Genomic DNA, 12,573 nt, shown 5'->3' on the forward strand with positions numbered 1-12,573 from the left:
GCTGCTGCATCTGTCATGGTGTGTTTTCCCACAGCTGGCTCAGACTATGCTTGCTTTCATTTCAGTCAGCTCATGTAAATGTGAAAAGGAACTGTAACTCTGTAGTGTACATATATATATATATATATATATATATATATATATATATATATATATATAGAAACTAGGCGGTTCACCGTTCACTATAGACAGATACATGAAGTGTTTAAACGGCAGAGAGCCTGAAAAGATTGGATTTAAAACAAAATTGCATAAGAGTGGATAAAAAATGAGCAGAATTAACTAGCAGACCATTTCTCCCATCTGCATAACGCCATCCTCATAAGACACTCTGCTCTGAGACAGTTTTTTTTTTTTTTTCTGTTAACCTTGTATTAAATGTTAAACACTGCTATTCTCTTTCACAGATGCCCCACTCCAGGATGTGACGGCTCAGGTCACATCACAGGAAACTACGCCTCCCACAGAAGGTAACAAACAAAAAACACACATGCACACACAAAAACGCACACACACACACACACGGACACACATGCACACAGTCAGTCAGAGAGGCCTAGTGACAGTTCATGGTAGAGTTAGACAGGGACCACATACTCACACATTTCTACACCTTTCCATGATCCTATTTTCGGCCATATTAGGCGTTTTTGAGTTGATTTGGTTTGTAATTTGGTTGAACCACCTCTGTAAAATTATTCTTCCTTATAATGTTCTCTCCCTTTATTAAGCAATCACTGCACCAGACCTTTTTTACAGCCCTATGTTATCAACTCCATACTTTCTGTTTTCAGTCTCTCTGGGTGCCCGCGTGCCAAGAAAAGTGGAATTAAAACTCCTACCAAGGACAACCAGGAGGACTCCGAGCTTTTAAAGTTCGTACCGCTCAGAAAGCCATAATGTCTGCTTTTAGTGAGACTGACGGTAAAAGTAAAATGCAATAAAAAAGAAAAAGAGAGAGAGAGGAAAGTAGTCACTGTGAATCATATGCACAGGTAGTGACCTGCCCCCATAACTGAATCAAGCAATCAGACCTTTACTGATGGGAAAATACACTTACTGCAGATACTGATTTTGAATATAGTTCATGGTAGAGTATCGTAGAGTACATAATCAATACATAAGAAATACATGGGCTTCATATTGCATTTGCACACAAAACAATTAATTTAACATGTTGATAATAGCATGTGCTAAACTTTAATAGCTCTTGCATTAGTAATATTATTCACTGCATAAATGATATATTGAATACAGATGTAAGAAAATGGATTTGGCCCAGTAGAGAAAGTATATAACTTTAAATCTTTATTATAATATTCTCAACTTTCTCTACAGTTTATATTTTTGGATTCTCCTCATCTAACCCTTATGCCTTCTCACTCTCTTTATTTCTTTCCTTGCTGTCTGGCTTCAACACTTTTCTCTTTCCTGCTGCACAACTCTCCTCTGGTCTTCTTCTTGTTTCCCTCCTTTCCTCTGCTCCCTGCAGATGTCCGGTGCCAGGCTGCGACAGCCTGGGCCACATCAGCGGGAAGTACGCCACACATCGCAGCGCCTATGGGTGTCCGCTGGCGGCCCGCAGACAGAAGGAGGGTCTCCTGAATGGCACACCCTTCAACTGGAAAGCCTTCAAGACAGAGGGGCCGACCTGTCCCACTCCAGGCTGTGATGGTTCCGGACACGCTAATGGAAGCTTCCTCACACACCGCAGGTAAGCTGCATGCAAGCAGTGTTTCTTTTCTGAACTAACTGAAATGGTTTCGGACCTGTTTCTGAATCTCTCTCTTTAAAAGAGAAGAGAGTAGTGCAAATTTAGACTTGGTTTGACAGGGAAATAACTTCATACAGTGCTGTGCTAGAGCGTTTTAGGAAATCCCACGTATATGTTTCTGTATCTAATATGCTCATTTAAAGAAATTGTTTTGGGAATTCTTATCTACTGTTTCACTGACAGTAAAATGTGAATATCAATACCACTGTCATGTCTGTATGTAAGTATAGAGCTTGAACCAGGAGATGGTTGGCTTAGCTTAGTTTAACGAAACATTCATTCATCCATTATCTATACCACTCAAGGGTTGCAGGAGCCTATCCCAGCTGACATTGGGCAAGAGGCGGGGTACACCCTGGACTGATTGCCAGTCCATCACAGGGCCACGCTAGGCTAAAGCTAATCTAAGCTAACTGTTCTCTCACTGTAGCTTCAGAGTTAATGCACAAACATGAGAATGTTACAAATCAGTCTTCTCATCTAACTCTCAACAAGAAAGCTAATAATGGCGTGTCTACACAGGAAGCATTTCAGCTGCATTTTTAGTCATGTCTTTTATGTGTTTTATGGAACAGATTTTTTAATCAACAGCTTGCATTTTACTTGTGCTACATGCCCAAAAATATGACCCAAAAGCGTATATGCTCCAGGTCTATTTTAATGCATTTTACATGTGTAACTACAGTGACTGTGTATTAGCTTCTGAGTGCTTCCAAAATGCAGATGTTCTGCAACTCAATACAATTCCTGAACGCCTCCTGTGTAGACATACATGGAGCACCAGAGCTGCTGCTGCTCAGCTAACACGCTGCTCATACTACTCTACTGCAAGTTTGAATATTCTAAATGTGCTTAAATAGAATGTCAAATGTGACAGCTAAGGCCACAGTATAATATGTGTGTTTGTGAGTTATAAAGAATATTGCAATGATCCCCACCGTGTGACACTTGTGTTTCCAGCCTCTCAGGATGCCCCAGAGCCTTGTACGCCAAGAAGAAGGCCAAGTTCCCTACAGAGGACTACCTAAGCACCAAGTTCAGAGCCAGTGATGGTAAGATTAAAAAACAAAAACAAACTGTAAATCAGTGTGTACGGATTCTTACAGGGACAACAAAACACATACAGACCAGTCACTATTCTTTTCTGTTCTAATGTATCTGACTTTTTCTTCAGTTTTGGACAATGATGAGGACATCAAGCAGCTCAACAAAGAGATTAATGACCTCAACGAATCCAACAATGAAATGGAGGCTGACATGGTCAACTTGCAGACTCAAGTGTGTGAATCTCTTTCTGTTTTATTTTAACCTATAAATCACTGAATATGTGGTGGATTCTTTCAGAAAAGTGTTTCTAAACCAAATTTAGAGTCTATGTTGTACATGGGACTTTAAGTACTGAATTCAGTCACTTCAGCCTGTTAAGGTACATTCGATATATTCACATATTACAAAGACCGAGCTACAAAATGTTCTAAAAAACAACAAAAAACAACAAGCAATTATACTCACCCTTGCTCAGTTCAGTGCACTCAGGGATTCTGCTGCTATGGCCTTAAACCTTAGATACTAAAAATATTTTTAATTTAGCATTTAACGTTATCCTGTGATTGCAGTTTTTGGCCAAAGTGGTCAGCAAAAATTACACAGGCTTTCTTTAAAGGATAAGGTGGGCAACATTCTATATTTTACTGTCAAGAAATCCCATTAAAAGAGAAGAGACAAAAGTTAGTCTGTCTTTGGCCCAAAGCCCATTGGTTCCTTTTGGAGAGTTAAATCTTTAAAGACAGCTCACATGCATAAAGGCTCATTTTTAGAAAAGGCTCAGTAATTATCCTAAACAGCTGGTCACTGTAGTTTTTAACAAACAGACTACACATTGGTGCTCTGTTGAGTATTGATGGCGACAGTGTATGTGGGATTGAGAAACGTGTTACCTAGTTCATAATACTAAATAGAATGCTTTCATCACTGAAGAAACACAGATTATTGCCAGGCTTACTTTTGGAATTTCTTCAAATTTTAATTTCTAGCTACGGATAAAAGCTACAAGCTACAACCTTATGCCTTAAGTGGTACCATTGGTAGAAATCTTTTTGCCTTTGTGTTGCAGATCTCCTCCATGGAGAAGAATCTGAAGAGCATCGAACATGAGAACAAGATGATTGAGGAGCAGAACGAGGCTCTCTTCATGGAGCTGTCTGGTCTAAGTCGTGCCCTGATCCGCAGCCTGGCTAATATACGTCTGCCACACATGGTGAGTTGTTATCCACATACACACAAAGCTGCAGCCACTCACACACAACTTTTTGACTGATTCAGTGTATTTGTTTTGAGGTGAATCTCATGTGATGAAAAGCGTATAGGGATTTGTTTACCTGCTCTTCTCAGTTGAGATTGGTTGTTGTTTGCGCCACAGCAGGAGCCAATCACTGAGCAGAACTTCGACAGCTATGTGAGCACCCTGACCGACATGTACACCAACAAGGACTGCTTCCAGAGCCCTGAGAACAAGGCTCTGCTGGAGAGTATCAACAAAGCTGTGAAGGGAATCAAAGTCTGAGGCTCGAGACACGCAAACACATACGGAGAAAACGCAAACTTTCCTGGAGTGCAGGAGCATTACGGAGGTGAAAATGGAAGGATGGAAAGATGAAGGAGAGATGTTGAAATACAATAGAAATATAATTCAAAAACAAAAAGGGAATTCAGGTTATTTAAATAAATGGCAACTTAAAAAAAATCAACCCAGGGAGCACTCTGTCAGAAGAAAAGTGACGCGGACCAAAATCCACACCATGCTGCTGCTGGGATTAGGAGGAGGAAGCAGATCCTTCAGTCAGAATGGATGGAAAAGAAGAATAATGTTACTGGAACCTGTATCTGGGGTGTTTAATATGCTGTATGTTTACCTGTTGTCTCTTTTGTGTCCTTAACTGTTTTTGGAGGTTTCACTGTTTCACTGCGTGGCTGTTCAGTTTTTGCGCCTCACATCAACTAAAATGTGGTGGAACGCGAACACAGGGGATTGCTCCCAGGAGCTTGGTGACGTGAAGAGGAGCACATGGATGAGTTGGACGGGAAGACTCTCAGTGCTGTCCTGTAGCATTCACTGTGGCGAGTGTGTGTGTGTTCCCTGGCTCTAGGAGCTCTCTGATTCATGACCACACACAAACACCCCAGCAATATGAAGCATGCACTAAGCTGAATTTGTGTTTGCTTTGTGGTATTACTGCAGCAAAGACGTCAACAGTGCAATGTTGACTCAGTTTAGTGGGAAAAAATTTCTTCAAGCAAGGTCATGAGACAGAACCAGGAACAGTGTACGTTGTTTATTTTTCATGGGACGGCTGATATCATGTTTTAAAAAGCAGCAGATAAACTTTTTTTTCTTTTTTTGTAAACTGAAATGATCATAGTAATAGTGCACACATTTCAAATTCAGTTAGTCATATCAATAGTATTTATCAATATAGGAATTGCACTTCATTTCAATTAATAGTTTTGTGGTACAATAATTATTGTTATATATGAATTATTTAAACTTGTGAACATTTAATTGTAACTTATTGCCATTTATGTTATTGAGGTTTATTTATTTGAAGCAATCTATTTATTAACTTGGTTTTGTAACACACAAAAATGCATCTTTACTGATTATCATGGTCAAAGCGATTTGCAGATGTCTTACATCAATATTTTAAGAATCTATATAGATAACTGACAAGGCATATTTTGTTTTTTAAAAAATCTTTTTAAGTGCAGATGTTTTATAAATGATAAATTGTTTTGATAATTTTACAAAAAAAGTTAGTTTTTTGGGTTGTTCTTGTTTTTCTCCATTTTGTTTATGTTTTTTCTGTTACTGCTACATTCAGAAACCCACTGCTGAGAAAAAAGAAAGTATGTATTTATTATTTATTTAATATGAAAGAAACTGACTGATATGGCTGTATATTTATTTTGTTATTTATGTGCGTGATGTGACGATTGAGTCTGAGTAGTCTTAAAGATCCACTGCTAATATTTAAATAAAGAAACAAAATCAATACAAATACTGTTTGATTACTTAGGCTTATACCTAGACATACCAGCAGCTGATTGTAAAGACAAAAATAACCCAACAACAGCAATCACTGTTCTGTTGCTATCTGGTCTCTGTGTGTTTGTTTTTGTCAGGTGAAAGACAACCAAGAAAAGTTGAAAAAAAAGGACAAAAAACAAACAAACAAAAAACCCACAGAGTTAAAAAATGTTACCTCTCCCAAGCGCTTTGTAGCGGCCACCACTGGCTCACCCAAAACCTCTGTAATGTACCTTAGATGCTTAAGTAATGCTTTTTGATTCTTTTTATTCTTATTTATAATTTTCATCAGTATAATGGTACATATATAGAGCTCTATTCCAGCAGTGTTTTAGGCTGGATGTATGGGTCTAAAACACACACACACACACAACATATCCAACCATCGAGGATACTGTAGGATGGCCTACTTTGACAAACTTCTATCAGATAAACATACACACCCTTGTAGCCTTACTCTAGATTTTAATTTTTTGATGCACAAAGTGCCACTGAAAAGAAAACAAAAAGAGAACTCACTTTCTTTCCTGATTCTTCGCATTTCTGCAATGTAACAATGTCTGGTCCCAGGAAGACCACGGCATCAAGAGAGTGGTGATTGTTTCAGATGCCTTTATTTCTCTGCCAAGATGGCCATAAGTACACTATATATACATTCTGTATAAATAGATTTTAAAGATGCTATATATATGAATATAAACATACATATATTTTTCCAGTGTAATTGTTGACTTGCTCTTCTTCTCTTGTATTACCTTCTCAAAGGGTCACTCACTGTCTAGAGGAGATGTGAGAGGCGTTATCAATAGGAGGCAGTTACACCTTATTTAATATCACTACGACCTGCTCAACTGTGGCTTTAAACATACCATTCAGTCAAGCTGAAGGCAAAGTAGGCATTGTTGATGATAACAGTACAATACTTTGGAAGTGTTTTCATAGGTTTCCTTTTTTCCTTTCCTTTATTTGTTTGTTCTTGATCCAGAAATGTCAAAAACATCTACTGTATGTTGTGCTACTGAATCTGAGAAATGACTGTCAATTTGAAACTAGATGGTTGGCTCTTTGTTCCTAAGTGTCATGTGAGTTCATGTATATTAAAAAAAAAGATGATGCCTCTGAATAATGTTCTGCACATATTGTTGTGCAGTTATTGTATTGTTAATGGTAAGGCCTGCTCGCTGTGAGCCCATTCTCTCTAATGTTGAAACAAGCAAGTAGGAGACTTTAGTGTAACCTGCCTTTGAGTGATCCGTCGCAGCTACTGTGGTGTACAGTATGATACCCTTGTGTAACGCTGATGTCAAAGGCATGTTGTAAATGTGCTGTTAGCCAATGTAGAATGAAACTCCTTTGTGCACTTTCTAACTGTTGAAAATGCCAGCATTTGATTCTTAACTTGGGAGAACCCCAATAGATCATGGGCAATAGCAAGTATTCACCCCCACTGGAGGGCGCATTACAAAGCATTGTCACACCTGTATGTTGCTGTCCATATAGAGAACAACCTGTGTGTTATGTCAGATAGAGACATCTCTTTGATTCAGGGGGTTCAAAGCTCGAAAATGTATAAAAAGGAAGTGGTACTTTCTTTTCCAAACAAAAACCAAAAGAGACTGACAGGAAGCAGAGTTTGGTTCTCAGGTGACCGGGGAGAGCTGCTGAAGCAGAACAGAGCAATGCCATAGGTCAGCCAGTCAGCTGAGGCTAGAGGCGATAGCAGCGGCTGGATCAAGGCCACGTGTGAAATGAGATGAGTGTGTGGGAGTGGGAAATTGATTTGCCAGGCTACACAATCTCCCCCTTGTTTTAGGAGGAGGTGTTTGTTGCATAAATATGTGTCTATCACTCAAAAGAATGTCAAAGCTTTTTATGACTTTTACACCCCCACCCCCCCTCCCCCTCCCCCTCTTCATGTCTTGTGTAACCTTTCCTCAGGAAAGATAGTTTTGATGCATTTGGTTAACAAAGTAGCATATCCTTCCTCTCTTTAAATGCACGACAATACTACCAGAGAGTGTTAAGACTGTGAATATTCTCCTAACTTATTTGATATGGCATGACCCCTTTTAAACTGCTTGATGAAATTGTCTACTGAGGTATGTAAATGAATAACACTGAGGCCATGAAAGCATAGCATTTTCAAAAAATGTCAGCTGAGAAGGCAAATGCAGCCTACGGTTGGTTCTGCGCCCACGCACTGTATGTTTTCTTATTTACATAAAAGTACTGAGTGATGGAGTGAGGAGCTTTATTATTCTAAATAGCAAAGAAAATTAAAAAAAATAGAAACAGGGCCCAGTTTCCCTGAAGCACCTGGAATGAAAATGAATTTAACATGATGACACTTTCAGGGAAACCAGTCCAGACCAAAATCCAGCTGTGCATTTAAGAGGGGGGAGGCACACCTTTGCATCCTGGTTTCATGTTAGGTTCAGATGTGAAGAGCAGAGCGGTCACACTTTGACTCATGAGAGAGAAATGTCAAGTTGAGTGACACTTTTCATCAACCTGAGCAAAACCAAAAGCCCCCCTCTCCTCCCCCTTCTCCCTGCTGTAGTTACAAGCTGTTTGGTCTTATCATGTGTGCCTTTCTCACTCCACTCATTTCAAGATATGGTGTGTTTACACTTGGCAAACCTGGTTCAAATTCTGCTGAAAACATTTGGTCTGGATCTAGATCTCTTAGCCAATACTTTCGGGGAAGTTGGCGGTGGGGTTATTATGTATAGGGAAATAAAATAAATGTGTCTTTTACATGCAGGTAGAGGCCATTTTGTGACAGAGATACAAAACAACAAGCTTTTGTTAGGCTAAAGAAACTGTGATATCACTCTGTCGATTCAGGTACCAAACTGCATGGACTGTTTCTGTGAAGGAATCTGAAGAACATCATCACCATCATCCCTAGATAATGCATCAGTGTGCAGGGCATTATTTTGAAACAAGTGGAAGTCTCTGTACATATTTGTATTAAGAAGAAACAGTGTTATTGTTGTTGTATTGAAGAAGAAGTTAAAAATGAAAAAAAAAGAAAAAAAAGAATAGTTTGTGACAAAGAAAAAAAATCCACAGCCAAGGGTTGTCCTGCTAGCACATTTTTACAGAGAAGAGCTATTTTTACTGGTGATTTTCTAGGCATTGATATTGATATCCTTTTAAGAAAGTACAAAACTTCCAAAATTACAAGCACTTCCACAACGATAGATTGTATGGTAATTTTTGTTACTTTTGTAGATGTGGTTGTTCCTTTGCTACTGCACCATTTTGTAAAGTGGGACAGGCCTTGGCTGTGTGTCCTCGGGGTCTCATGTTTTTTTCTTTTTTTTTTTCTGTTTTTTTTTGGTTTGGGAAGTAAAACACTGTAGATGGGCCGAATTTGTGACTGTGTGTTTGTGTACTTGTGTACATGTTCCCCTGTTCCTGTGTCAGTGTTATAAACCAGAGAAGTGATGTCAGTTATTGTGGGGGTATGAACCATTTTAAATGTTCTCTATGAAAAACACAAATAAAGAATCATAGACAAGAATGACTCTGTCATATTTGTCTGTGTGTGTGTGTTTGTGTGTGTGTGTGTGTGTGTGTGTATTTTGGGAAGGTTTGTTTTTGGGATCAAAACTTGGTTTAAAGATAAGGTTGGAATAAGGTTAGAGTTGGGGCAGGGTATTTAGTTGTAATGGTTTAAGTTAGGGTAAGAGACCAGGAGAGGCATTTTGTCACTGCAGGTCCCCACAAAAGGAAACAGGTGTGTGTGTGTGTGTGTGTGTGAGAGAGAGAGAGAGAGAGAGAGAGAGAGAGAGAGAGAGAGAGAGAGAGAGAAAGAGAGAGAGAGAGGGAGAATATTTTTTAATCAAACATTGCCATGACACCAGGGCAAGTGAAGTATAGGTGTAAGTCATGCACTGACACACAATGCATGGCCAAGCAGTCAGATAACACACACTGCTATCATGACTGGTGAACAAAATGGGGGACTTTGGTGGGCTGTTAACATGTAGTTACATGTAGTCCTCAGGCTGAGCTGTACTGACATCTGCTGGACCATTCAGTGAACATACATGTGTAAACTTGCTAACAGTGAGTATTTCCCTTAGAGCTTGTCTTTCTGCAGCTGCTGACATGAAAAATGATTAAGCTTAATGTCACACACTTTCAAGCACACATTCACATTCATTTTGTAACATGCTGATCCTCAGATTTAAGTGGAAGGAGGTAGGACTAAGTTTTATGTGGGTTCTCTGTCACTTATTATGCACCGGAGAGACAACAGCCCTCTCTGACACAAGGGCAGATGTAGATACAAATGTGACATGGCTGGATTAAGCAAAAATTAGATACTAGGCCCATTATTAATCTGCCATTCCTCACACTTCCAACTGTGTGCAGCTCATCTATGCGGGTATACTGCTTGGCTTCAGGTTAACACGTTAATTCAGGAATATGTAACATATATGCAAACTGAAAAAACATGGGCCTAGAAATTAAATTATGACCCAGGGGCCCTCTTTAAAACAGGGCCTCAAGATCAAGTAGTGCAGCAGGAATCACCTTGAGGTCCTTACTGTCAGCTGATGTCACTTCTTAGTGGTGCATATTTTTCTCTCAGATTTTTAATAATCAAAAACAAGCCAACATCACTGCAGAGACATGAGGGAGAGTTGCATCAAATGCGTAGATATAATAAAAATAATGACACCCGACTATGCCAGTCGGAGGTCACAAAAGTTAATATTGATTTGGTGTGTACATTTGCAAAGACCATGTCGGACACCGTAGTTTTCTCTGGTCCCCTGCCCAATCTGACCAGTGATGACATAGAGAGAGACCATATTTCTCCTGTGTTAGCCTCTCTACATTAACTCCCAGTCAAATCCAGAATAGAATTCAAAATCCTCCTCCTCACTTACAAAGACCTTAATGGTCAGGCTCCATCTTACCTAGAGTTTCTAAGAGTAGAATGGGAGGCAGAGTCTTCAGTTATCAGGCTCCTCTACTGTGGAACCTCCTCCCAGTTTGGGTCCAGGAGGCAGACACCCTCTGTACCTTTAAGAGTCGGCTTAAAACTTTCCTCTTTGATAAAGCTTATAGTTAGGGTTGGCTCAGGCTTGAACCATCCCTTAGTTATGCTGCTATTGGCCTAGACTGCCGGGAGATCTGCCATGATGCACTGAGCTTCTCTCTCTCTCTCTCTCTCTCTCTCTCCATCAGTATGGATATATATTAAACGTTACTAACTCAATATCTTCTCTTTCCCATAGTGTTGTGCTCTCCCGTCTCTCTCTCCTCTTCTGTCTCTTTCTGCAGGTATTTCTGCCTCTGGAGCTGTAGAGTCTGATCTGTGATGACAAGTCTCCTGCTGCTCCTACAACTCCACTCAACACCTGCTGCTAGAATTAGAAATGACTTACACTGCTATTAGTTGTTAGTAGTAATAGTATTATTGGCATCACCTTACATCTTATATGGAACCTGTGCTATGCTATGTTCTTCTCCCACTATTCTCTACCCCTACTCTCTTCATTTGTAAATAGTTACTTTATATGTTGTATAAGGGACATCTGAATGTCCTGATAAAAGGAAATACCATTTTGATGGAAATGGTACACTGCTGATGAATTTTGACATGGGCACAATATCATGCTGTCTAGTGTGGCCTGTATGTGGCTTCTGATCAATAAGTGCAACCTGAACATTTTTTCTTTTATACTGCTACATCCAAGGTGATTACACAGAGATTAATTCAAATAAACTAGGATTAAAATAAATTACAAAGGATCCCCTTTATATGAAACTAAGACATAAATGTTGTGAAATGATTTCATTTCCCCAAACATAATTTGTGTGATGTTCTGGTTTGAAAATATTGACTATTGTCCATCTACCTTAACAAGATTACATTTTTTAAAAGCTGGATTCTGGCCAGTGGTGAGTATGTTTGTGAAAAGGAGATGTGTTACAGAAGGACAAAGTTAGTCAGAAATAAATATGATGGATAGAATTTCTCCCACACTCTTAGTGAGAGGTGTTATCTCTGTAAGAGACACTGGCAGGTTGGTCCTCCTTCATCACTTCATCTTGAGGCCACATGTCAAATCTAGTTTTAAGACCTTGTTTGACTGTATTTTGTGCTCATATGTTACATATTCCTAAACTGATATGTTTAAATCAATGTACCTTACAGAAAACCAAGGCCAGGTAGTATTCCAGTGTACAGAGGAAAAACTGTAAATATTTCAAAGAGAGTGGGAGGAACAGGGGTTTGATATGGGAACCCAGGGAAGGTCAGGTAAATCCAGCCTTGCTCAGGGCTTGTGACCCCCTTGAACAAATTTCTATCTCACGTGACCCCCTGTCTACCAGTTGTGACCAGTTCAACCAAAGAACACAGTTTTTCTTGTTGTTTGAGTAACACTTACAACGCTGATGCTGATACCAATGTTGGAATGAGTACAAATTCAATGACACATATTTATATTTAAAAAATTGATATAACCTTCTTTCACATGATGGTCAGCGGCTGTTATGGGTGGTTATAGTACCATCTACTGGATCTTCTCCAAAGCTCCAGCTGGGTAAGCTGTGCAAAAAAAAAAACAAAAAAACAATACAACATTTAGCCAGCATAAAACTGCTTTAGGTACACCCAACAAAAAAATACAGAAATAATTTTTTGTTGCAAGAAATGGTACTGTGTGGTGGTTTTAGAGCAGTAAAG

The 12,573-nt window shown here is 39.3% G+C and overlaps 1 protein-coding gene across 1 annotated transcript in view; it reads left to right on the forward strand.

Moving 5' to 3' along the window:
* myt1b (myelin transcription factor 1b) overlaps positions 1–9,387 on the forward strand; it is a 102,651-nt gene extending 93,264 nt beyond the window's left edge. Inside the window, 7 exon segments of the mRNA XM_051071023.1 lie at positions 408–470; positions 795–875; positions 1,493–1,714; positions 2,735–2,826; positions 2,949–3,052; positions 3,888–4,031; positions 4,194–9,387. Of these exon segments, the coding sequence (XP_050926980.1) occupies positions 408–470; positions 795–875; positions 1,493–1,714; positions 2,735–2,826; positions 2,949–3,052; positions 3,888–4,031; positions 4,194–4,337 (850 nt within the window). The 3' untranslated portion in view covers positions 4,338–9,387.
* The last annotated feature ends 3,186 nt before the right edge of the window (positions 9,388–12,573 follow it).

Source organism: Lates calcarifer, linkage group LG6, assembly GCF_001640805.2.
Source record: "Lates calcarifer isolate ASB-BC8 linkage group LG6, TLL_Latcal_v3, whole genome shotgun sequence".
NCBI classification, from domain to species: domain Eukaryota; kingdom Metazoa; phylum Chordata; class Actinopteri; family Centropomidae; genus Lates; species Lates calcarifer.